At 41.4% G+C, this 26,226-nt stretch overlaps 2 protein-coding genes and 1 long non-coding RNA gene across 8 annotated transcripts in view; 2 read left to right on the top strand and 1 right to left on the bottom strand.

Annotated features, from left to right (window-relative positions):
* Positions 1–2,550, top strand: part of LOC132397387 (uncharacterized) — a 92,332-nt gene extending 89,782 nt beyond the window's left edge. For both annotated transcript variants that reach the window (XM_059976095.1, XM_059976094.1), the window contains exons 18-19: positions 991–1,087; positions 1,728–2,550. In XM_059976095.1, the coding sequence (XP_059832078.1) occupies positions 991–1,087; positions 1,728–1,733 (103 nt within the window). In that variant the 3' untranslated portion in view covers positions 1,734–2,550. The remainder of the gene's footprint in view (positions 1–990; positions 1,088–1,727) is intronic.
* Positions 1–15,942, bottom strand: part of LOC132397391 (uncharacterized) — a 78,463-nt gene extending 62,521 nt beyond the window's left edge. For both annotated transcript variants that reach the window (XR_009513360.1, XR_009513359.1), the window contains exon 1: positions 15,760–15,942. This is a non-coding gene — a long non-coding RNA (uncharacterized LOC132397391). The remainder of the gene's footprint in view (positions 1–15,759) is intronic.
* Positions 15,539–26,226, top strand: part of depdc7a (DEP domain containing 7, paralog a) — a 56,655-nt gene continuing 45,967 nt past the window's right edge. The window contains exon 1 of one of the 4 annotated variants that reach the window (XM_059976098.1): positions 15,539–15,684. In XM_059976098.1, coding sequence (XP_059832081.1) covers positions 15,606–15,684 — 79 coding nt within the window. In that variant the 5' untranslated portion in view covers positions 15,539–15,605. Of the gene's footprint in view, positions 15,685–16,016; positions 16,188–21,080; positions 21,184–26,226 lie in introns of those variants that run through there. The other 3 variants (XM_059976099.1, XM_059976100.1, XM_059976101.1) reach the window with 3 other exon arrangements.

The raw sequence follows: 26,226 nt of genomic DNA, 5'->3' as shown, positions 1-26,226 counted from the left end.
GCCCCATATCTAAGAAAGGATGTGCTGGCATCAGAGGGGGTCGAGAGGAGGCTTACAAGAATGATGCTGGAAACGAAAGGGTTAATGAATGAGGGGCATTGATGGCTCTGGGCCTGTACTCACTGGAGTTTAGAAGAATGAGTGGGGAATCTCAAGGAAACCTATCAAATATTGAAAGGCCTAGATAGAGTGGGTGTTGTGGAGAGGATGTGTCCTACAGTGAGTTAGTCTAGGAACAGAAGGTACAACCACAGAATAGAAGAATGTTCATGTAGAATAGAGATGAGGAATTTCTTTAGCCAACGGGTGGTGAATCTGTGGAATTCACTGCCACAGACTGCTGTGGAGGACAGTCATTGGGTATATTTAAATCTGAGCTTGATAGGTTCTTTTTTAGGAAGGAAGTTACAGGGAGAAGGCAAAAGAATAAGGCTGAGAAGGAAAATAAATCAGCCATGATATAATGGCAGAACTGACTCGGTGAACTGAAGAGCCTGTTTCTGTTCCTATGTCTAAAATATTGGACTTTTAGTCAATGATTATGATGGTAATCATAATATGTAATGGATATCCTTTTCCCCTTTTCTTTACAAGTAGCATGGTATAAAGTATAAATGTGGTATAGAGGTCTGTTTAAAGATTTTACAGTGGTAGCAACCAAGATTCAATTCTGCCATATATGTTCTTCCCATGACTGTGTAGGTTTCCTCCACATGCTCCAGTTTCCTCCCATATTCCAAAGACGTACAGTATGTGTTAGGGTTAGTAAGTTGTGGATATGCTATGTTGATGTTGGAAGCACTTGGGGGATGCCCCCAGCAGTTCCTTAGACTGTGTTGGTCATTGACCCAAACAATGTATTTCCATATATATGTTTTGATGTTTATATGACAGACGAAGCTCATTGAGATGTAAACTTTGTTATCTATGTAGTCTGCTGTTTGAGTGTTTGTTCAAGATGAAAAATTGAAACTAGATGTTTTGTTGCAGTCTGTTGCCCGAATATCCAGTGTTGAAACAGATGGGGAGAAGGGACCCTGATACACAGCCTCAAGATAAAACAGTGCCCCCTCTTTGTATGAACCAGGTAAGTGTGTCTACTGGTAGCTAAAGTGAAGATCCAGTGGAATAGCTGAAGAGCAGGAAGTCTTCAAGCTTACTGGCCAACATTAATTTCTCTGTTCACACCCCAAGGCTGCTTCATTGTTCATTTACACTCAGTGGCCAATTTATTAGGTACAGGAGTGGAACCCAGTGTGGTCTTCTGCTGCTGAAGCCTATCCATTTCAAGGTTTGACGTGTTGTGCATTCAGAGGTGCTCTTCTGCGCACCATTGTTGTAATGCGTGGTTATTTGAATTACTGTTGCCTTCCTGTCAGCTTGAATCAGTCTGGCCATTCTCTTCTGACCTCTCTCATTAACAAGGAGTTTTCACCCTTGAACTGGGCAGTGAGAAAGCGTAGTAATTTAGCGTGATGCTATTACAGTGCCAGCAACTTGAGTTCAGATTCTCCCCCGCTATCTGTAAGGAGTTTCTATGTTTTTCCCATGACTATGTAGGTTTCTTCTGGCTGCACCAGTTTCTTCCCACATTTGGGTTAGTAGGTTAATTGGTCACATGGGTGTGGTACAGGTTCATCAGGCTGGAAGGGCATATTACTGTGCTGTATCTCTAAAGAAATAATCGTTTAATGTATTTTCTCTTGTTTTCCCCCCTCTCTCCACAGCCCTGAACAACCACCTTGGGCCTGCAAGTGGAAGTGGCTCAGGAAAGCACTGAAAATACTATTGTAGTATTACAGCTGAAAAATGAAACTGTAGCCAGGGACCATTTCTGTAGTGGGAGCTTAAACTCAGGTTTATATAGTGTGAATAGAGAATTTTCAATAAGAATTTGAAATAAAGTTATGTTTATTACACTTTTATTTTGACCCAAAACAGTTTTGTAAACTGCCTTAAAGAGACTGTAAATTGTAAATAGAGATTGCATCACCTTGCTTGCAAAATTCATGATATCATAAGAGAATGAAACATAACCAGAAATTGTAATTTATAAATTGTGTACACTGTTTTGAGTGTGGTTTCCACTTGGGAACACACAATGAAGATTCAAGTGTGTTTAAACACACTGTGGCTTTGGCAAGCAGCTGCTAAACTGTGAATATTAGATTTTCCCTGTGTTTACTTTAGTATATGGATTCAGGAAAGGTTTACAATTAGTGTTGCATTCACCGTACTTTATTACCTGTCTGTGAAACTGCATTTGGAATGCTTTTTTTTTGTAAAGACCTTTTGAAAAGGTGGCCTTTCTCAATTTGATTAGCTAGAACTATTAATGGATTGTAGAGGTATATGAATTCTATTTTGTTATTTATGTATTAAATGTTTTAAAAAATCTTGAGGAGTAATCACCGCTAATGTCAAAAACCTGTTTTGTAAACTTTAGTGTAGAGTACTGCTGCCTATCTCTGTACCTGCAGCAGTGTGTTTAAATGGCTCTTCTCAGGAATAAATTTATTTGTGTACAACACAGAAATCCTTCACTCTTTTCACTAGGGAATGGAGACATGATTTATTTCACTTAGACGGTGTTACATAAAGGGGCAGAGATTTTTCTAGACCCAAAGTAAAGAAAATTGGGATGCATTTCAAATATCAAGGATCAACTTTATTCACCGTATTCATTTACATGTATTAGGTATTTGCTGTGGTGTGTTGGTCAGGACACAACATGCAACAACATAGAACAACAATAAAGAATAAAGAAATGTATAAAAATAAAGTTAGAGGTTAAGTATGGATATGGAATAAAATGTGCCTAAATGTATAAATACCAGGATGTATTTGCAATGTAAATTGCATTTTAAAAACACAAGAGATTCTGCAGATTCTGGAAATCCAGAGCAACACACACAAAATGCTGGTGGAACTCAGCAAGTCAGGCAGTACAGGTAGAGGGGAATAAAGAGTTGACCTTTCAGGCCAAGATCCTTCATCAGGACAGTATTATAAAAAGTAGTTTAAAGTGTTTGCAGTGCAGTGATAGACAGTGGGAGAGACTAACTAGATTAACCGTTGTAAGGATTATATAAACCAGATATAAAGGCAAGTGTGAGATTTCTGTCATGAGTAAATGTGTAAATCTGGGTGCTAGCCACGTATATGGATTGGCCAGCAATTCCAGTAAGGTATTGCTCATATTTACTACCAGTCTAGCATAGCTGTTTAGCAACCACTATAAACTTTGCTTAAATACACATACCAGTGTAAATCATGTGAGCCTTTATTACAACCATCCCAAATTGCCATTTTCCTTTCATCAGAGATCACATGGACATCCATATAAAGTGTACCACAAATATAGTGAATTAGAAAGCTACCTGGTAAAAGAGCACAGAGGTACATAATCAGGGTGTACTTCTTCGTCCCATTCCAAGGCTAAAATGATAGCAATAATCTGACGTGAATACTGATACTTTGTTGGATATTCTTTTCTTAATAGTCACTTAACCTTTGGAACATAAACAGAAACACCTGAATGACCAGTCACTACATCTTTTGAACCATCAGGGTTGTGATTTCAGGATTGCTACCCATGCCATGTTCTAGAAACAGGAAGATCATGCAGTTTTTAAACACGTGGCTAAGGAGTTGGTGCAGGAGCAAGAGCTTCAAATTTTTTGGATCATTTGGCTCTCTTTTAGGAAAGGTGAGACCTGTATAAAAGTGTCAGTTTGCACCTGAACTGGAGGGGTCTAATATCCTAGCGGGAAGGTTTGCTAGTGCTGCACAGAGGGAAGGGTGGGGTTTAAACTAGAGTTGCAGGGGAATGGGAACCAGAGTGGTTGTGGGAAAAGATGTTGTTCAGCCTACATACAAGGTGAGAAATTAAAAGTTGGAGTATGGTGGGACTAATGTTCTGACTGCATATATTTCAATGCAAGGACTATTGTAGGAAAGGTGGATGAGTTTAGGGCACCATTCAATATTATGACACTGTAGTCATTCGTGAGACTTGGTTGCAGGAGTGGCAGGACTGCCAGCTCAATGTTCCGGGGTTCTGTTGTTTTAGACATGATAGTGGGAAGGATTAAAGGGGAAGGGTGACATTACTAGTCAGGGAAAATATCATGGCAGTGTTAAAAAGAATGGAGAGCTCATCTAGTGAGTCATACTGTAAAAGTGCGAGATGGGAAAGAGTTTGTCAAATATGTTTCCAATGGAAGTCCCAACTAGCGAGAGTGCGACACTAGATCTATTTATGGAACGAGACAGAGTAGGTTACAGAAATTTGTGTAGGGGAACACTTTGCATCTAGTGATCATAATGCAATTTGTTTCAAGGTAACAATAGACCTGGATAGGTTGGTCCTCGGGTTAAGATTCTAAATTGGAGGAAGATATCAAAAAACATATATCAAGTGTGGATTGGGACAGGTTATTTTCTGCCAAAGGTGTATTTGGTAAGTGGGAGACCTTCAGAAGTGAGATTTTGAGAGTACTGAGTTTGTATGTTCCAGTCAGAATAAAAGGCAAAGATAGAAGGTTTAGGGAACCTTGCTTTACAAGAGCTATTGAGGCCCTGGTTAAGAAAAAGGAGGTGCATAGCAGGCATAGGCCAGAAGAAGCAAATGAGTATAAGAAATGCAACGGGACACAAGGAAATCAGGAGGGCTAAAAGAAGGCATGAGATTGCTCTAGCAGACAAAGTGAAGGAGAATTGCAAATGCTTCTACAGATATAGTATATTAACAGCAAAAGGATAGCAAGGGACTAAACTGGAAAATTGGAGTGGTCACCTATGCATGGAGTCAAAAGAGATGGGGGAAATCTGAAATGGAATTTTGCATCTATATTTACTCAAGAGATGGGCACAAAGCCTAAAGAAGTGAGGCAAAGCAGCAGTGAGGTTATAGACTGTAAACAAATTGCCAAGGACTCGACAAGGTGTTGTGAGAGGCTAGTGTAGAAATTGCAGGGGACCTAGCAGAGATATTTAAATTGTTCTTAGCCACATGTGAGGTGCTGTTAGATTGGAGGATAGCCAATACTGTTAAGTTGTTTTAAGAAAACCTATAAGAATAAATGAGGAAATTATAGGCCAGTGAGCCTGACATCAGTATTGGAGGGTATTCTAAGGTATCAGGTATATATCTATTTGGATAGATGAATGATTAGGAATAGTCAACTGGACTTTGTGCATAGTAGGTTGTACCTAACCAATTTTTTGGGAGAAGTGAGCAGGAAAATTGATAAAGGCATGGCATGGATTTGAGCAAGGTCCCACATAGGAGGTTGGCTAAGAAGGTTCAGTCACTTGGCATTCAAGATGAGGTAGTAAATTGGATTAGACATTGGCTTTGCAGGAGAACTCAGAGACTACACTAGCAGTGTGCCACAGGGATTGGTGCTGGGTCTGTTGTTTGTCATCTAGATATATCAACGATCTGAATGATAAGGTGGTAAATTGGATCAGCAAATTTGTGGATGACACCAAGATTGGGGGTGTAGTGGACAGCAAGAAAACTTTCAGCAGGATCTAAACCAGCTGGGAAAATGGCAGATAGAATTTAGTGCAGGCAAATCTAAGGTATTGCACTTTGGGAAGATAAACCAGGAAAGGAGTTAAAAGTGAATGGTTGGGCAACTGAGGAGTATGGTTAAACAGGGATCTAGGAATACAGATCCATAATTTCTAGAAAGTAGTGTCAGTAAAGAAAGCTTTTGGCACATTGGCCTTCAAAGTCAAAATATTGAATAAAGAAGTTGGGATATTACTTTGAAATTGTAGAAGATGCTGGTCAGTCCTCAGTTGGAGTATTGTGTGCAGTTTTGATCATCTACCTCCAGGAAAGATGTCAATAAGATTGAAAGGGTGCAGAGAAAATTTACAAGGTTTTTGCCAGGACTTGAGGACCTGAGTTACAGGGAAGATTTGAGCTAGGACTTCATTCCCCAAAATGTAGAAGAATGAGGGAGATTTGATATAGTGAAGTGGTTCATTTTGGTAGGTCAAATATGGCAAAATATAGTATTAATGGTATGACTCTGGCATTGTGGAGGATCAGAGGGATCTTGGGGTCCGTGTCCATCGGACTCTCAAAGCTGCTGTGCAGGTTGACTCTGTGGTTAAGGCGGCGTACGGTGCATTGGCCTTCATCAATCATGGAATTGGATTTAGGATTTATGTTTTAATGTGGAATGAGCTGCCAGCCCATCTGTGGATATGGGTCTGATTTCAATATTTAAGAGAAGTTTGGATGAGTACATAGATAGGAGATGTACAGAGGGCTATGGTCCATGTGCAAATTGATGGACTAGACAAATTAATAGCTTTGTATAGACTAGATGGGTTGAAAGGCTTGTGTTGTAGAATTCTGTGACTTTGCAGTGTATGTATCTTATTTATAAACCATAATCAGGTTTCAAGACTCCAGTGCTCTATAGGGGAAAAAACAAGTTTGTCCAACCTCTCCTTATAGCTAATATTCTCTAATAGTTCTAGTATTTAATAATTCTCTTGAACACAAGTGACTGCAGATACTGTAAATCCAGAGTAACACACACACACACACAATGCTGGAGGAATTCATCAGGTCAAGCAGCATCTATGGAGAGGAATAAAGAGTCGCCATTTCAGATCCTGATGAAGAGTCGGCCCAAAATGTCATCTCTTTATACCTGCTGATTTCAGCCTGACACCCTTCATCAGCACACCTCTGAGAATCTCCAAGATTCTTTAGTCCATCTCTGTCTCTCTCCAAATGCATGATGTCTTTTGTCTGGAATCTTATTTCCTCCTTTAAATCCATTCAGCCTCCATTGCCTTGAGTAATACAGAATTTTACAAGTTTGCTAGTAGAAGTAATTTCTTCCCCTGCTGGTCTTGAATGTCTTACCCTGTATCCAGTGATATGACACACTCTTCTGGATATTGCACCATGCAGGAGAAACTTTCTCCCTCCACCCAGTTTGTCCGGCCCTGCTGTAGTTCTATGTTTAAGTAAAATCAATCTCTCATTCTTCTAAACTCCAGCGAATGTGGGTGTAGTTGATTCAAGTCTTCCTCAGACTACTGCAGTCTCAGGAATCAGTCGGTGAATCTCACTGTGCTCCCTCTATGTTGAAAGGACCACAAATGCACAAAATACCCCAATGTGATCTTGCCAAGGCCCTGCATAATTCTTGTTCTCACTCTTGTACAAAGACCAGTGTACAATTTAAATTGGTTTATTGTTTTCACATGTACTGAGGGACAAAGAAAAAACCGTTTTGCATGCAACCCGTGCACGTCATTTCAACTTAGTACACTGAACTGATACAAGGGAAGACAATAGCAATGGAGAATATAGAGTTGCAGTTAAAGAGAAAGTGCAATGCAGGCAAACAATAAAGTGCAATGTCATTACAAAGTAGATTGAAGTCAAGTGTCCATTTTATCATACTAGGGAACTACCAATTGTGTAAGTCTGGGATAGAAGGTCTCCTTGAGTCTGGGTATACATGCTAGAGAGAAGGTTCTTGGGAAACCGAAAGGTCTAAAGGTAGATGTGTCACCTGGACCAGATGGTGTGCCCTCCAAAGTTTTGAAAGAGGTGGCTGAAGAGATCATGGAGGCATTAGGAATGATCTTTCAAGAATCATTAAGTCTGGAATGGTTCTGGAAGTCTGGGAAATTGCAAATGTCAGTCCGCTCTTCAAGAAGGGAGATTATAGGACAGTTAGTCTGACCTCAGTTGTTGGGAAGATGTTGGAGTTGTTTATTACGGATGAGTTCTCAGTACCTGGAGGTACATGATAAAGGTGCCGCACATGAGGCCGCTTGATAAGTATGAGCCCATGGTATTACAGGAAAGATTCTAGCATAGATAAAGTAGTGGCTGATTAGCAGGAGGCAGAGTGGGAATAAAGGGAGCCTTTTCTGGCTAGCTGATGGTGACTAGTGGTGTTCCACAGGAGTGTGTTGGAACTGTTTCTTTACATATCAATGATTTGAATGATGGAATTGATGGCTTTGGTGAAAAGTTTGCAGACAATATAAAGACATGGTGGGGCAGGTAGTTTTGAGGAAGTAGGTACAGAAAGAGTTGGACAGATTAGGAGAATGGTAAAATAAATGGCAAATGGACTACAGTGTCAGGAAGTGTATGTTCATGCACTTTGGTAGAAGAAATGAAAGGGTTGAATATTTTCTAAGAGAAAAAACAAAAAAAACTGAGGTGTAAAGGTACTTGGGAGTCCTGCAGGATTCCATAAAGATTAACTTGCAGGTTGAGTCAGCAGTGAAGAAGGTAAATGCAATGTTAGCATTCATTTCAAGAGGACTAGAATATTAAAAAAAGCAAGGATGTAATGTTGAGACTATAAAGCACAGGTGAGTATTGCAAGCAGATTTGGGTCCCTTAGAATAGATGTGCTGAAACTGGAGAGGGTTCAAAGGAGGATCATGAAAATGATTCCAGGTTTGAACTGATTGTCGTATGAAGAGCATTTGCTAGCTCTGAGCCTGTATTTACTGGAATTCAGAAGAACGTGGGGTGACCTCATTGAAAGCTATCGAATGGTAAAAGCCCTTGATAGAGTGGATGTGGAGACAATATCTCCTATGGTGGGAGAGTCTAAGAGCACAGCCTCAGAATAGAGGGCTGTCCTTTTAGAATGGAGATGAGGAATTTCTTTAGCCAGAGAGTGGTGAATCTGGAATTCTTTGGCAGCTGTGGAGGCTAATTTATGAAGGGATACAGGTAGAAGGCAAAAGATTGGAGGGAGGAGTAAAGTGGATCAGCTATGAGAAAAGGTGGAGCAGACTCGATGGGCCAAATGGCCTAATTCTGCTCTTATATCTTTTGGTCTTACACTTTTAGGATTGTGCATATTCTGCTTGATGAGAAGGGGGTGGTGTCTTTGATTATACTGGCTGGTATCTGTAATGAATTTTAACCATAACTCTCTGCAGTTTCTTGCAGTCTTGGACAGAGAATGTGCCATACCAAGTCATTATACATCCATATAGGATGTTCTCTATGTTGCTCCTACAAAACTGGTAGCACCTACAGGAGCGTGCCATATTTCCTAAGCCTCCTGCTTCTTGGCCACTATGTGGTTGGACCATGACAGGGTATTGATGATATTCACTCCTCAGAAATTAAAGCTTTCCTCTATTTCCATCTTAGCATCATTGTTGTAAATGAGAGCACACATATCTCCAACCTTCCTGTCATCAATGACTTCTTCTCCTTTACTGGGAAACATTGTTGTCATGCAACCATGACACCAGGCTATCTGACTCATCGTTGCTGAGATTCACTATGGTGGCATCATCTGCAAACTTGAGTTTCCTGTATATTCACTTTCAGACCTGTGTACAGGTACACCCACATCCCTTTGTACATCAGCATTCCCCCATCTCTACTTACATTGTACTCTGCCTTTCTGTTTACTGACCAATATGATAAGTTTATGAAAGCCTTCCCCACCATTGAGTACATTTACATGGTGTGCTTTTGCAGGAAAGCAGCATCCATCATCAAGGAACCTCGCCATAAATCTGTGTCAATTTATTACCTGCAATCCCATGTGATTTCATTCTGCATACTATCTTATTATAGGGAACTTTATCTAAGGCCTTCTGAAAGTCCAAATCCACCATGTCTGTTAGGTTTCCCTTGTACAAGGGACACCTATATGACAGAGGAGAGTTGTGTTCCTAGAAAACTGTCCTTATTGCAATTTTCATAACACAAATTTCTGTCATCTACATGTATCAAGAAACAAGGGATGAAGAAATGAAGTTTGTATTTACTTATTTCCTTTTTTTCTCATAAATTCCATAAGTTTGAATTTTATTATATATCGCAGATCTTTGGGTAGTGATTTATGAATCTTCAGTACCCAAATGGCCATTAATACAGAGGTTGCCAGTATATTTTGGCAGTCAAAATCAGGAAGTTCCAGCGGGTCTATCAAACATGAAATCTCTCATAAATGCATGTAGACTTTGTTTCACGCAGTTGATGTTTTCTAAGTGTCCTGTTACCCTTTATAACAGTCTGTAACATGTTCAATGTAACACACATTGGTCTACTGCAGGGGTTCCCAACCTGGGATCCACAGACACCTTGCTTAATGGTAGGAATCAGAATTATTATCACTGACTTATTATAACTTAACAAAAGTTTTAAAAATGTGTGAAAAATAGGAATAGTGAGGTAGTGTTCATTGGTCCATTCATAAATCAGGTGGCAGAGGGGAACAAGCTGTTTCTGAACTGTTGAGTGGGTTTTTCAGGCTCCTGTACCTCCTCCTGGATCAATGATGTAAGTAAATTTATTATCAAAGTATGTACATATTACCATATACTACCATGAGATTCATTTTCTTGCAGATATTTACAGGAAAAATAAAGAAATAAAATAGAATCAATCCACAAAACGCCATACGCAAAGACTGACAAACAACTATTGTGAAAAAGAGAAATTGTGCAAATAAAAAAATACAGAGAACATGAGTTGCAAGGAGTCCTTAAAAGTGATTGCAGGTTGTAGAATCAGTTCAGAGTTGAGGCGAGTGAAGTCAACCACACAGGTTCAGGAGGGTAATAACCATTCCCCAACCTGGTGGTGTGGGACCTAGGTTCTGCCCAATGATAATAGTGAGAAGAGAGCATAGCCTGTACTGTGATGGTCCTTGAATGGATGTTGTCTTCTTGTGGCAGTATTCCATAAAATTATACTCAGTGGTGGGAGGGTTTTGTCAGTGGTGGACTAGGCTGTGTCTACCACCTTCTGTAGTCTTTTCTGTTCCTGGACATTGGTGTTTCCATGCCATGATGGCAGCAATGAGATGAGGGCATTTCCCAGATGGTGAGGGTACTTAAAGGTGGATGTTGCCTTCTTGAGGTACCACCTCTTGAAGATGTTCTCAGTGGTAGGAAGGGTTGTGTTCATGATGGAGCTGGCTGAGTCTGCAACCTTCTGCAACTTCTTGTAATCTTGTGCATTGGTGGTTCCATACCAGACTGCAATTCAACTAATCAGAAGGCTCTCTATCATACATCTGTAGAAATTAGTATTTGTAAATATGATTGAAATTTGGGGTTCTAGTTTCCACACCTTGAGAATGTGAGGGACACTAGAGTGGGTGCAGTGAAAGTTAGGATGAGCGATTTCTACTTCAGAGTTAGACTGGAGGATCTCAGGATCCCTGGAGTAAAACCATTGAGAGGAAATGTGAGAGAGGCTGACAAGATCACGATGGCCTCTTACTGGATAAACTCAGCTGCACCCATTGTCAGATGTAGTAGAGCACACTTAAAACAAGAAACCTTACCCTAGTGGGTAAGTTCCTGCCTGTAACAGTGAGGGAAACTGCCAATGAGGGTTTTCAAAAGAATAAACACAGGAGGAAATAATTTACAGGGCTCTGGGGAAAGTCTGGGATTAGAAACTTCCTCTGCAGACAGATAAATAAGGAGGTGTGGATTATTTTGGCTTAAGGTTGAAAGTAAGGCTAGCATGTTTGAAAGTCCAGATTTAGCATACAGTTTTGATCCTAACTCTGCTTCTCTCTTTTTCCATTCTCTGTTCTAGTTCCTCCTCCCTCCTTCTCTTTTCATCATCTGCCCAACTCCTTCTTTGTTTTCTTCCTTGATCCACTGTCCTCTCCTATTAGATTCCTCTTCTTCGGACCACTACCTCTTTTACCTTTCACCTGCCAGCTTGTACTCCTTCCTCTTCTGGCTTCTGCCACTTTCCTTGCCAGTCCTGATTTGGTCTGAAGCCTCTTATTCCTCTTCATAGATTCTGCATGGCTTGCTGAGTTCCTCCAGCACTTTGTGTGCATTGTTTGAACCTAACTGGTGATTATCAGAATCAGATTTAGTATCACTGATTTATATGACGTGAAATTTACTGTTTTGCAATGACATAAAATTACCATAAATAAATAGTGCAAATAATGCAGAGTTAGATTGCATTCTTGGGTTTATGCACTGTTGAGAAATATGATGTTGTATAGGAAGAAGCTGTTCATAAATTGCTGCATGTTCATAATTTGAACATGCTCAGAGTGGTGAGGTCTTAAATTAGTGCATCTCATCCATATTTTCTAATGTGAAGGACATTGTAGCTGGAAAATTCAGGGAGGGGGACTGAAATTCTAGACCATGTTAACATTAAAACAAAAAAAGGTTTTAAGCATCTTAATATGGGTACCACCTAATGCTGTATATCCCAGGTGACATAGGCTCCAACATATGAGATCAACATATTATTAAACTTTAACTGGCCAAATTTTCACTGCTGAGGGTTTATAAGGCATAGCTCAGACTGCACCCCTGGAGTGTTGTGAGCAGTTTTTGGGTCCTTATCTTAGTGAGGATGTGCTGACATTAGAGAGGGCCCAGAAGAGGTTTGTGAGAATGATCCTGGGAATGAAAGAGTTAACGTATGAAGAGCTTTTGATTTCTCTGGGGCTGTACTCACAGGCATTTAGAAGAATGTGGGGGGGGGGATCTCATTGAAATCTATCGAATATTGAAAGGCCTGGACAAAGTGGATGTAGAGAGGATGTTTCCTACAGCGGACAAGTCTAGGACCAGAGGGCACAGCCTCAGAATAGAGGGGTGTCTACTTAGAACAGAGCTGAGGAGAAATTTCTTTAGCCAGAGGGTGCTGAATTGTGGAATTCATTGCCACAGACAGCTGTGGAGGACAAGTCACTGGGTATATTTAAAGCCAAAGTTAATAGTTTCTTGATTAGTAAGGGTGTCAAAGGTTACGGGGAGAAGTCAGGAGAATAGGGTTGAGAAATAATAATCAATCATGATGAAATAGTGGAGCAAACTTGACGGGCCAAATAGCCTAATTCTGCTCCTATATCTTTATGGTCAAAGCTGAGATGCCAGATAACTGGAGGACAGCAAATGTGGTATCTTTCTTTCACAAAGGGCAGGAGGAATAAGTTTGCAAACTCTTATCAGTCTGACATCAGTGGGAAGAAAGTTTCCAAGGGGCAGATTTACTCAAAGGTAGTCAGTGTGGCTTTGTTGGGAGAGATCCTATCTGAACAATTGGAATGAATCTAACATAGAACAGTGCAGGTCCTTTGGCCCACGATGTTGACCTTATAACCTACACTAAGATTAATCCCTTCCCTCACACATTTATTGGAAAGTAACTTGTGTTGAGAGCAGTATAGCTGATATAGTCTATATGGCCTTCAGTAAAAGGTCCCACATGGAAGCCTGGTCCAAAAAGATTAAAGCCCTTGGGATTGAAGGCAAGTTGGCAAATTGGATCTAAAACTGGTTTGCTGATAGGAAGCCGAGAGTAATTGTGGAGAATTGTTTTTGTGACTGGGATATTGTGACCTACAGTGCATAACAGCAAACAGTATTGGAACCCTTGCTCTTTGCTGGATACATGAACAATCTGGATTAGAATGAAGAAGGTATCACCAGTGGCTATATTTCATGAGGAGTTTGAGGAGATTTGGCATGCCACCAAATTTCTGTAGATGTACTGTGGTGAGCATTCTGATTGATTGCATCACTGTGGTATGGAGGAGCCACTGCACAAATCCAAAACAGCTGCAGATGGGTTGCGACAGCTCCATCATGGGCACTAGCTGCCCCAGCATCGAGGACATCTTCAATAGGAGATCTATCCACCATTAAGGACCCTCGCTATCCAGGACATGCCCTCTTCTCATTACAACCATCAGGAAGAAGGTTCAGAGCCTAAAGCTCAAAATTTTAGGAATAGTTTCCATCAGGTTTCTAAAAGGAACATGAACCAATGAACACTAGCTCACTTGTTGCCCTCTTTTTGTGCTACTCATATTTTATAATTCTTATTGTAACTTATACTAATCTTTTACTGCGTTGCACTGTACTGCTGCCACAAAACAAGTTTCATGACATATGTCAGTGATGATAAACCTGATTCTGCATGGTTCAAAGTTTGTAGATGACACAAAAACTGGAGGAGTTGTGAAAGTGATAAGTATTCAAGATTCAAAATACATTTCCTATCAAAGCATGTCTGCAGTATACAACCCTGAGATCGTCTTCCTGCACACAGTCACAAAACAAAGAAACACCATGGAACCCGTTCAGAGAAAGCATCAAACACCCAATGCACAAAAAAGAACAAATTGCACAAAGAGCTAAAAATGTGCAATTAACACACACACAGAATAGTAAACATCAAACCACAGAGTCCTTGAAACAGTCTACTCCACCATTATTTGCAAAATGGCCAGAGCAGTGGCAGATGGAATTAACCCCAGTAAGTGTGAAGTTTGGGAGGATTAATCAAGGCAGGTCACTCAAGGTAAGGCTGTTGGACATTTTGAGGATTTAAAGACCTTGGAGTAACACACACAAACTGCTGGAGGAGCTCAGCAGGTCAGACGGCATTGATGGAAAGGAATAAAAAGTTGATGTTGCAACAGATTCTAATGAACGGTCCCAGCCCAAAATGTTCATTCATTATTCCCTTACTTGCTGACTTCCTTCAGCATTTTGTGTGTGTTACTCTGGATATCCAGCACCTGCAGAATCTCTTGTGTTTATGATGGGCCTTAGAATCCTGAAGGTGGCAGCACAGGTAGATAAGCCTTGGAGTCAAATGGGATATTAGACCTTTTCAGCTGAGATTCAAGGTTGTTTTATGTCATTTCCAGTACACAGGTGTAAAGGAGAACAAAATAATTGTTACTTTGAGTCTGGTGCAGCACAAAAAGTAAATGCACCAAGCTAAAGACACAGTAATAAAAAAACATAATAAATATAAATACATAATATGGCATAGATTGATTATATGGACATAAATAGACACTAGGCACAGGAGTATTTGTACATAAGGTGACTTTGACAGGAAATGATAAAGTAGTGGTGGAGGGGTGGGTTAGTGGGTGGAAGTGTTGATCAACCTTACTGCTTGGGGAAAGTAATGGGGCCTGGTAGTCGTAGTTTGAATGCTATAAAGCCCCCTGTCTGATGGTAATGGGACAAACAGTCCATGAGCAGCGTGAGTGGCCTTCATGATATTACTGGCCTTTTTCTGGGTCATAGAATATATGAGCAGGGAGCTTATGATACCTATTGGTTGAGCCACAGATTCAAAATACAATTTACTATCTGTGGCAGATAGTAAATACTGCTGCAGTTTTCTTTAGCACGCAAAAAGGAATGAGGTGGTTACACTGGGAAGGGTTTAGAGAAGATTTACAACGATGTTGTGTGTGACTGGTGTTTCAACTCGGAGAACAGACTGGAGAGGCTGGATTTATCTTCCTTAGTGCAGAGAAGGCCGGGTGGGGGCTGACTGAGGGAAAATAAAATTATGAGGGTAATAGGCTGCGTAGATACAAGAAAATTTCCCCATAACAAAAGGTCAAAAACTGTAAAGTTTAGCATGGGGGGGGGGGGAGTTCTCAGGCGAGTTATCTCACAATTGCAATCAATTAACTTTGTTTTATTCGTGCTATGCAATTAGGCGTGTGAGTCCCACTTTATAAATCGTAGGAGCGAGTACAGGTCCAATTAGCGCTAGTGCTTCGTTTGGTCGATACTGGTGGGGTTACAAAGTCCTCGGGATAGCAATGGCAACGGTGCGAGAGATGGCGCAGGTGTTGAGCCTGAACCTGCATCCAGCGGCTTTCAGCCCGGCGGTCAAAGCAGGTACTAGTCCAAATTTACAAAGTATCACTTAATGCAAAATCCACAATGCCGAATTCTTAGATCGCATTGCCTCACCTTTTCCCTTACTCTGCCCGTTATTACTAAGTTGTCTAGTCTCGTCCCTTCCGGGCGTTCTGCAATAACAGGGACTTCTTTTAATCACGGTGTTCTCATTCAAGGTTAATGTTTAAATGCAGGGAGAGCGTTCAGTAACTTATGCAATCTGTTGCTGTCCATAAAGTCATTTGTAATTGCAAGCACGCACACTGACCCTCCGCAGCCCCTCCCTCCCACTCCCCGTTCCAATCTGCGGTAGGTTTGCATTCCAGCCTCCTGTTTGTCCACGCCTAGTATTTACATCTTTCTTCCGCGCGTCACCGGCCCTTGACTTTCAAACCTTTCTTTTCCCCCCCTCTTTCTCACACGCTCGGGCCGGGAACTTTCCATGCTCCTCGCGCCGTGAAGGATGTCCGACTCACGGCATGGCGCAGTCAGGTGAGTGGGTGAGTGGCGGGGAGAGGGGCCGACTCGCCGCCGGGTTGGGGGATGGGCGAGACTCCCGTGTCTCGCTCTCACGCCCTTCTCCTGAGACGTGAAGGGGGTGTGTGTGGTGGGGGGGAGACTTGAAGCTGCGCCCCACCACCCACCTCCGCGAGTGAACCCGGCGTCTTGCGCTGGCGGGACCTCCGGGGTGATGAACGTCCGACCGCCGGTTGCTGACTCTCCAGCTGATGGGAGGGTTACACTTCTAGGGGTTAGGGAAGTTCCCGGGGTCACAACGTTTCCGGCAGACCCAAATGTCCTAGACCGTTTAACTATGAGCCGTGGATCCTTCTGGTGAAGGAAGAGGAACTGAATTTACCTCAGATTTTAAAAAAATCACTGCTCCACAGTGTGTGAGATCTGCCGTGCCCCGGAGCAAATGGGTATTGATGCAATTTAACAGCGAATACAGTTGGGGTTGCTTTGTATATTTAATCAGTGCCGGGATGTATTAGTAATCCGAAGGAATGAAGGGAATCGATACTCCTTTGTCCTCCCAAACGTCGTGCGTTGGCTGCTCGCCGTGGATAAACGGTGCTGGGTAGCACGCAGAAGGGTCTCGGCCCAAAACTCCTTTCCCATAGATGCTGTCTGGCCTGCTGAGTTCTTCCAGTATTTTTGTGTGTGTTTTGCTTTGGTTTTCCAGCATCTGCAGATTTTCCAGCGTTTGTGATAAACGGGGCTGGGGTTGGGACACTCGGTGAAAGTGGTAGAGTTTAACATGGTAGCAGCAGCGGGCAAGGAAACATCACCCTTTCTACTGGATATGCCTGTTTTCAGAGTGGTTCTTTAAGGCGCTTAATTTTCAAATGCCATGGATTCTAGTTTAGATGAAAAAAAAGTAGACCATTTTGCCACATGAGTCTGTTCCATTGATCAGGTTCAAAATGGTTTATTATCATCATCATAAGCACAAAGATCATGGATGATTTTTTAAAAAAAACATTTTCCCCATCTCTAGTCCCTGCTCTCATTCCACAAGTCTATGCCCCTGAATGCAATGACGTAGATCTCTGGGGTAGAGAATTTGAAAAGTTTGCCATGATTGAGCTGACAAGAGTAGAATTAGGCCACTTGGCCCATTGAATTGTCTCTGTCATTCCATCTTGGCTGATTTATTATCCCTTTCAATGCCACCCCTACCTTCTCTCCATAAACCTCGGATGCCCTTTCTAATCAAAAACCAGTCAACCTGTTTAAATATACCCAATTAGCCTTCACAACACCTGTGGCAATGAATTCTACAGACTCCCCACCCTCTGGCTAAAAAAAAATTCCTCATATCTGCTCTAAAGGGATGACCTACTCTGAGGCTGTGCCCTTTGGTCCTAGTCTTCCTTCACTATTGGAAGCATCCTCCCCATGTTCACTCCATCTGGGCCTTCATTGCAGTCCTTCTATACCAAGTACAGGTTACTGTGGATGTGGTCTTGCCACAGCCCTACATAGTCATACTGCACAGAAACAGACCCTCCAGCCATCATCTCCATGGTGGCCATCAAATGCCCATTGCGGATAACTTCACTCATTACAAGCTGATTCCAGAAACTATGGGCTTGTTTTCAAGAACTTGACATCTTGTGTTGTCAGTTTTATTTATTACCGTTTTTGTATTTGTACAGTCACCTGTTGTACCTTGGTTGTCAGTCTTTGTGCAGTTTTTCATTGATTCCATTGTACTTCTGTGGATGCCTGCAAGAACATGAATCTTGGGGTAGTATATGGTGACATATATGTACTTTAGCAATAAATTTATTTTGAATTTAGAACACTGATCCCAGTTTCCAGCACTGTAACTATAGATATTTTTACTCTTTGTACCTAAATAAACCCTTTAGTGGTGAAGGCCAGTTAATACAGTTTACCTTCCAAATTACTTGATACACCTGCATGTTAGTTCTCGGTGTCAAGAGTAAAGACACTTGTATCCTTTTCAACACCACCAATTCCCAGTCTCTCTCTGTTTAAAATACACTGGGCATGTCTGTTATTCCAACTGAATTGCATACCCTTGCTTTTTATGCAACTGTATTTCCCTTCACTCCTGGAAAAAATCTCATTCTCCTTCTAACCACTGACAGACAAAGGTGCTCAAACTATACCATTATCTTCTGATCTTAATGCTCCCAATTCTGCCCTGTTATTGTTTAGATGCCTCTAGAACTATTCAATTCAACTATTTGGGGTTCAAAATTTATTATAGTACATCTGTCACCATGTACTGACTTGAGATTCATTTTCTTACTGGTTTTCACAGAAAACCAGAAATACAACAGTCAGTGAAAACTACAGACTGACAACCAATATGCAAAAGACGCATGGCGCTAATTGGGAAAAATATTGAGAGCATGAGTTGTAGAGTCCTTGAATGTGAGTGCATGGGTTGTGCTGCTTACCTAATAAAGTGGCCACAGTGTGTACTCGTGGCTTTCTGCTGCTGTAGCCCAGCCATTTTGATATGTTGTGCTTTGTAACACAAGGTTATTTGAGTTGGTTGCCTTCCTGTCATCTTGTACCAGTCTGGCCATTCTCCTCTGACCTCTCATTAACAAGGTGCTTTTGCCCACAGAACTACCACTCACTAGATGTTTTTTGTTTATCACACCATTCTCTGTAAACTTGAGACTGTTGTGTGTGAAAATCCCAGGGGATCAACAGTTTTTGAAATACTGAAACCATCCCATCTGACAGCAATAATCATTCCACAGTCAAAGTCACTTGGATCACATTTCTTCCCCATTCTGATGTTTGATTTGAACAACTGAACCTCTTGAGCATGTCTGCATGATTTTATGCATTGTACCTAATGAAGTGGCCCCAGAGTAAAGCTTCCAAATATAAACATAATGTGTAATGGTGAAAAGTTCCTTGTTTTATGTCTTCCCTCAATTCTTGCAATTTGGAATCATATTTGCTGCCCTTCATTCTGCAGAACCATTCCAGAGTTGTGGCAGATGTCAACTAAAGTCTGCACTTGCCCTGTAAACAAAACTTGCAGGGATGTTGATAAGATTGTAGATGACACCAAGGTTTGGGGTGCAGTGTACAGTGAGGAAGGCTAGTCGGGACCTGCATCAGCTGGAAAAATGGGCTGATAAATGACTGGTGGAACTTAATGCAGAGCAGTGTGAGGTTTAGCACTTGGTAGGACCAACCAGGGTAGGTCTTGCACAGTGAACAGTAGGGTTCTGAGGAGGTTGACCTCAGTGGGATTGAGATCTGAAAGCTCAAAGGGATCTGTTAACACAGGTATGTAATTCATTGAAAGTGGCATTACAGGTGGGTAGGGTCATAAAGAAAGCTTTTGGCACATTGACCTTCATAAATGTATTCAGTACAGAAAATGGGACGTTATGCTGAAGTTGTAAGACCAAAGTTGGGGCATTCCATGCATTTTTGGTCACCTATCTGCAGAGGTTTAAAGAGTGCAGAGAAAATTTACAAGGGTGTTGCTGGGTCTGGAGGACCTGAGTTGTAAGGAAAGATTGAATAGGTTAGGACTGTACTCTTTAAAATGTAGAAGATTGAGCAGAGATTTGAGAGAAGTATACAAAATTGAGTGGTATGGATAGGGTAAATGCAAGCAGTTTGATGGGAACATGAGGGGAATCTTCACTGACAAAGTTAAGTGTGGAATGAGCTACCAGCACAAGTGGTCTATGCGAACTTGATTTCAATGTTTGAGAAGTTTAGATGGGTAAATGGATAGTAGGGATATGGAGGGTGATAGTCTGTAAGTGCAGATTGATGGGAGTAGGCAGATTAAATGGTTTCAGTATTAACTAAATGGGCTGAAGGACTTGTTTCTGTGCTGTACTTCTCTGACTAAGTACTTGGCATTTTAGTTTAGACTTTTACCTTCTGGGGAGTTTTGTCTCAGTAATTTCTTTACATCTTTGTTTTATTTAGTTACAGCAAGGTCACAGACTATTTTGGCCCAATGAGCCCATGCTGCCCAATTATACCCATGTGACTAATTAACTTGGTCACTCATACATCTTTGGAATATGGGAGGAAGCTAAGAGTACCTGGAGGAAATGCATGCAGTCATGGGCACAATATACAAACTCTTTACAGACAGTGGTGGGAATGGAACCTGGGTCACTGGCATGGTACTGGCGTTAAGCTAATTGCTACACTGCCGAGCTGCCCGTCTGTGCTGGACCTTTAGTGCTCGGTGTTTCTGAGAGATCTTGTCACTTTCTGTGAAGACACAAGGTGCTCAGGTTTCCTCGATCCCAAAGAGTGCCGTATGGTAAGTTAATTGGCCACTGCAAATTTCCCCTAATTTGGGGTTGGAGTGGAATTGGGGGGGGGAGTTGATAACTTGTGGAAATTAGAGAAGGGATTAATGTAGGGCTAGTTAGTGGGTGCCCAATGGTCAGTGCATATTAATGGATCAGAGGCCTTTCTTCTACTTTGCATCACACTGTCACAATATTTGTTTTTCTGCCATTCACACTACAGCATAGAAACTGGCCCTTTGGTCTATCTAGTATATACCAAAGTAATAATCTGACTGGTCCTATCGACCTGAACCTTCTATACCTCTCCCATTCATGTACCTATCCAAACTTAAATGTTGAAATCAAATCCTCATCCACCACTTCCTCATTCACACCACCCTCTGAGTGAAGAAGCTCTTCAGAAGATTCTGTATTCTCCATCATAAATACTACTAATTCTCTGTAGGTCATCAAGCTTTCCTTAAAGCTTTGTCTATTTCTTGATTATGTTCTGGGTTCTTTCATTGTCACTCCTGTTCATCCTTAAGGTCTCTAATTTCTGTTCCTGAAGTTGGTGGTGTGGGGACTTGTGGCTTCTGTCTCCTGCCTAATCTTAACTGCAAGATAACATGGCCTGGATGGTGAGGTTTGAGGAATTGCTTCACGTTGAATCTACTTGTGGGGAGTGATGCATTTGGAAGAGTCCACAACTCCAACTTTTTGCAATCGTGTGAGTTGAAATTGCTGTTCCAACTATGATGTGGTTTACTAGGCTGCTTTCAATCTGAAATAACCTCTTCCCTAGTTATTTCCTCAACAGGCTGACCTAGAAATTGGCCCTGCAATCTTTCCAGGAATAAGCCCACATATTTACCTGGCTTACATGCAGATTAAAGTCCCCTATGATTATTGCATTATCTCTGTTAAATGCACCCTTAATTTTCCTGTTTGTACTCTGCTCTATGTCACACCAATTATTCAGAAGTTTGTCAAGTTTAATTTGTCAGATGGACAAGTACATGCATGGACAAATGCAATGGAAAACTTACCTGCAGCAGCATCACAGATTTTTTAAAAAAAAAATATATAAGTAGCACTCACAAGAAAAACAAATTACAGTGTATATATAATTTTTTTTCAAGAGAAATTGGAGCCAGGTCCATTTTAGTGCAAAATGGTCGAAGTACTACTGAACTGTCCTGATTGGGGTTGTGCGGGTTTCATCAAGAAAAGCAAAGTATTGGAGGAACTCAGCAGCTTTGGAGAGGACTACAGTTGAAATTTTGGGCTGAGACCCTTGACTTCTTGAAGTCCTGATGAAGGGTCTTGGCCCAAAATGTATTACTGTCCATAGATGCTGCCTGAGTGCTGAGTTCCTCTAGCACTCTGGATTTTCAGCATTTGCAGAATCTCATGTTTATGGTTGAAGGCGGGGTAGCTGTTCCTTGAACCTGGTGCTGTGGGACCTTGGGCTTCTGCAACTCCCTTCTGTGTTTGCTGCCTGAACTGCTGTCACTGACACCAATTTTAACTCAACATCACTATTCACACAGACAAGATCTTTCTAACTACATTCTGTACTGATTAAGCAACTCTAACCCCTTTTCTGTTTTGTCCATCATTCCTCAATGGCAGAAATCCTGAAAAATGTATAGTTCTTGGCTTTGCCTTTCAGTCATTTTCTGTAAAGACAATTAAGTTGTTGGGACAGCATGGTTGTGTAGTGATTAGTGCAACACTTCACAGCTGCCACTCGCGATGACTTGATTCCTGCTGCTGTCTGCAGAATGCTCTCCCCATGACCACGTGGGGTGCTCTGATTTCCTCCCACATTCCAAAGGCATGCGAGTTAATGGGTTAGAAAGTTGAATATGCTATGTTGGCTCTGGAAGCGTAGCGACACATGCAGGCTACCCCAGGACAATATTTATGCATTTCACAGATCCAGTGCAATTGTGACCAAGAAAGCTAATTTTGACCTCTAATTCAGTCTCACTCAGACAAGATCCTTGCTCAACACATTATGGACTGATGATGTCCCTTACAGCACGAACCTCTGTTTTTCCCATTACTCCTCCATGTCAGAAACCACTAGGCCATTTCCTGTAATGACAGTTCGATGTATAGTCATTGGTGTGCAGCTCCCCACTTGCTGAGATCACAAATTATAGCCTTAAGATTGAGGCTGTAGGATGGAGGAAGAAACTTTTTACTTTAAAATTCACTGCAGCCACCTTATTCATAAATATTCCTGCAAGTGTGGTGGTTAACATTGCAGGCATTACTAACCACTGGTGCAGCATGCAGTAGTCCTGGGAATAAGTCTTGTGGGTGCATGTTTGGAATCGTACTCCTTCCAGCATGGTGCATAGTCATATTGTAAGCAAAGGAGATAGAAATTTCTTTGTATGTTTTCAATTGTGAACCTTGGTGAGGTTGTGTACATGTCGATATCCAAGGCAATTGATCTTGGGAGTTCAAGCACAGATTGGATTTTGGCATGAAGAGATTAGGCTTGAGAACAAGGAGCAGTACAGTACAGAAATGGGGCCTTTGGCCCATGTCTGATTTCAATTTTCAAGTTTACAGTTTAAAATGCATTATCAAAATATATATAGTTTACACAACCTTGAGATTCATCTCCTCACAGACAGCCACAAAACAAGGAAGCCCAAAAGCTATTGAGAAAAATCATCAAACACCCAATGTGCAGAGAAAAAAATAAATCGTGCAAATAATGTTCTGAAATGAAGTCCGTGAAAGAGTTTGGTGCAGAGCCGAGTAAACGCTGCAGAGCAGTAAACTGAAGCAGCCTGTCCCTCACCTCTGGCCCCAACACCCTGACCTTCATCTGGCCTGGTGCCTAAGTCCTCCAAACAATGGGTTCAGTTGCTGCAATACACGGAGGCCTGGACTCCTGCAATTTATGTCCAAACATTGGGTTCTATCACCTGTGATATGTTCTGGGGCCCGAGTCCAGCTGCAACAATTCAGCTTGCACCCAACTTTACTAAATTAAACTGATCCCTTCTGTCTGCATATGGTCTACATCCCTCCATTCTGAGCCAATTCATTTGGCTGTCTTGACTGCCCCTAAACTTCAGTTGTATCAGGAAGCTGTTTTAGGACAAGTTGCTTTCTCCTCTGCCAATAGATATCAGAATAGTCCTTGAACATGACTCTTATTCTTTTGCTCTGTTACACTAATTTTTTTGTTCTGGACTGTACTGCTGCTGCAAGACAGTTTATGATGTACACTGAGGCCGCTTTATTAGGTACTTTCTGTACCAAAAAAGCCACAATGTATATTTGTTTCCTGCTGCTGTAGTCCATCCACTTCAGAGATCTCCTGTACACCACTTTTGTAACACATGGTTATTTGAGTTACTGCTGCCTTCCCCTCAGCATGCACCAGTCTAGCCATTCCCTCATTTAAAAAGGTGCTTTGCCCTTCACAACTGCTACTCACTAGATGGTTTTTGTATTTTGCACCATTCTCTGTAAACTCTAGTCTGTGTGCATGAGTATCTGAGATCAGCTGTTTCTGAAATATTTAAACCACCCCATCTGGCACCATCAATCATTCCACATCAGTCATTTAGATCACATTTCTTCCCCATTCTGCTGTTTGGTCTGAAAAAATAACTGAACCTTTTGACAATATGGTCTGGTTTTATGGGTTGAATTGCTGCCATGTGATTGCCTGGTTATATATTTGCATTCATGAGTAGGTGAACACGACAGTGGCTGCTGAGTGTAGATCAATGTGACTAACCCTGATTTTTTTTTTTTTTTTTTTTTTTTTTGGACCTGCCCTAGGAATTAATCTCATGCGCCTACCGTTCTTAAACTCTCTAGGATTAGATGAGGAAATCTCCTTAAATATTGGTCTGAGATGAATTAGTATTGGTTTATTGTCACATGTACCAAGATATAGTTGGGAAAAGCTTGCAAGTTGTTCATGCAGTTCATTGATACAGAATAAGGCTAAAACAATGTCAATGTAAAAGCTACTGGTAGAAGTATACTTCAGATAAATCATAAAGTCCAAGATCAGGGGGCCAATTGAGGCTGAGTCCAACTTGTCATACAGAGGTCCATTCAAAGATTTGGTATGTGGGACAGAAGCTATACTTGATCTTGGTGGTATGTGCTTTCAGACACTTGACTTCTGCCCAATGGGAGCAGAGAGGAATGTGTGTGGGGGGTGGGGTCTTTGAGTATTTTGACTGCTTTACTGAAGCATTCAGAATATAGTCCATAGAGGGGGGGTTGGTTCCTGTGATTGTGATCAATAAAAAAAGACTGGTGAGAGTCCATGGGGATGTCCCAAATTTCTTTGTCCTCCTGAGGAAATAGAGGCACTGTTGAACTTTCCTGGGTGTAATATCATTGTGGTTGGACCAGGGCAGGCTATTGATCTTAACCACTAAGAACCTGAAACACTCAACCTCCACATTGCTGATGTATTATGTGGTGGTATCTATGGTGGTATCATCTGCAAACCTGTAGAATACAATGTAGATGGAGTTGGAGTACAATCTGGCCATGTGGCATTTACCTTGGGCACTCACGACTGGGGTTCCTCCCTTCATGGCAGAGCCAGGAACCAGGGCTGCCATCCTATAGGGATGGCACTCTAGCCTATGGGGCAACTCTCTTCGAGGGTTAGAGGTTCTTGCTTCAAAGATTGTGGATACACAAATATTTTCAGGTTTTAAAAATAGGTTCATGACATGGTGAAAACAGAGGGTCAGTTGAGATCCTGTGGAACATAGAATATTACAGCACAGTACAACACAAGGTCCTCTGCCTTGTGTTGTGCTGACCTTTAAACCAACTAAGATCATTCTAACCCTTGTACATAGCCTTACAATTTTCCACATCCATGTGCCTGTCTGAGTCACTAAGGGTTGGGTGGGTGATAGGAGTGAAGATGTCATTTTTTTTCTGCAGTCAGTAGATAATCTGTTATGATGAAATATTGAACAGGCTTGAAGGGTCTGAAATTGGCCTATTCATGTGTTCTCTCCCAGAAACACTTCGATGCCCTTGTAGATTAAATGTCTACAATTTCCACCTTGAATTTGTTCAGTGATTCAGTTGGAAACATATTTCATTCACATTGAAAATGTGAACCCATGGACTCAAAATTTGACCTTCAGCTCTCCCAGAAGGTGATGTTTTATTAAATCTGTACTGTTTGATTTATGAAATATTATGTAACCTGCCTGATACCAGAACCTGCAAAATACCCCTGCATCTTTTAGGAAAATCCCAACTATAGTCATCTAAGGGCATCTAGGACCAGAGGGCACAGCCTCGTAATGGAAGGATGTCCCTTTACAACAGATGAGATGGAATTTCTTTAGCAGGGGGTGAATCTGTGGCCACCAACAACAGTGGAGGCCAAGTCATTGAGTAGATTTAAAGTCAAGTTTGATAGGATCTTGAATCAATGTCAATATTAAATTTATTATCGAAACACGCATCTTTCTCAATATACTACTGAGATACTTTTTCTGCTGGCATTTACTGGAAAATAAATGCTATAGAATTTATGAAAAACTATACATAAAAACTGACAAATAACCCATGTGTCAAAAAGCAAATAGTGCAAATTATTAAAAAAAAAGTGAAAGAGTTGTAGAGTCCTTGAAAGTGAGTCCATAGGTTGTAGAATCAGTTCAGTATTGAGGCGAGTGAAGTTACCCACACTGGTTCAGGGCCTTGATGGTTGAAGGTAATGACTGTTCTTGAATGTGGTGGTGTG

The sequence above is a fragment of the Hypanus sabinus genome, chromosome 7 (genome assembly GCF_030144855.1).
Source record: "Hypanus sabinus isolate sHypSab1 chromosome 7, sHypSab1.hap1, whole genome shotgun sequence".
NCBI lineage: Eukaryota > Metazoa > Chordata > Chondrichthyes > Myliobatiformes > Dasyatidae > Hypanus > Hypanus sabinus.
Note: the sequence above shows the minus strand (reverse complement) of the source record. Positions and strands in the feature narration are given on the sequence as shown.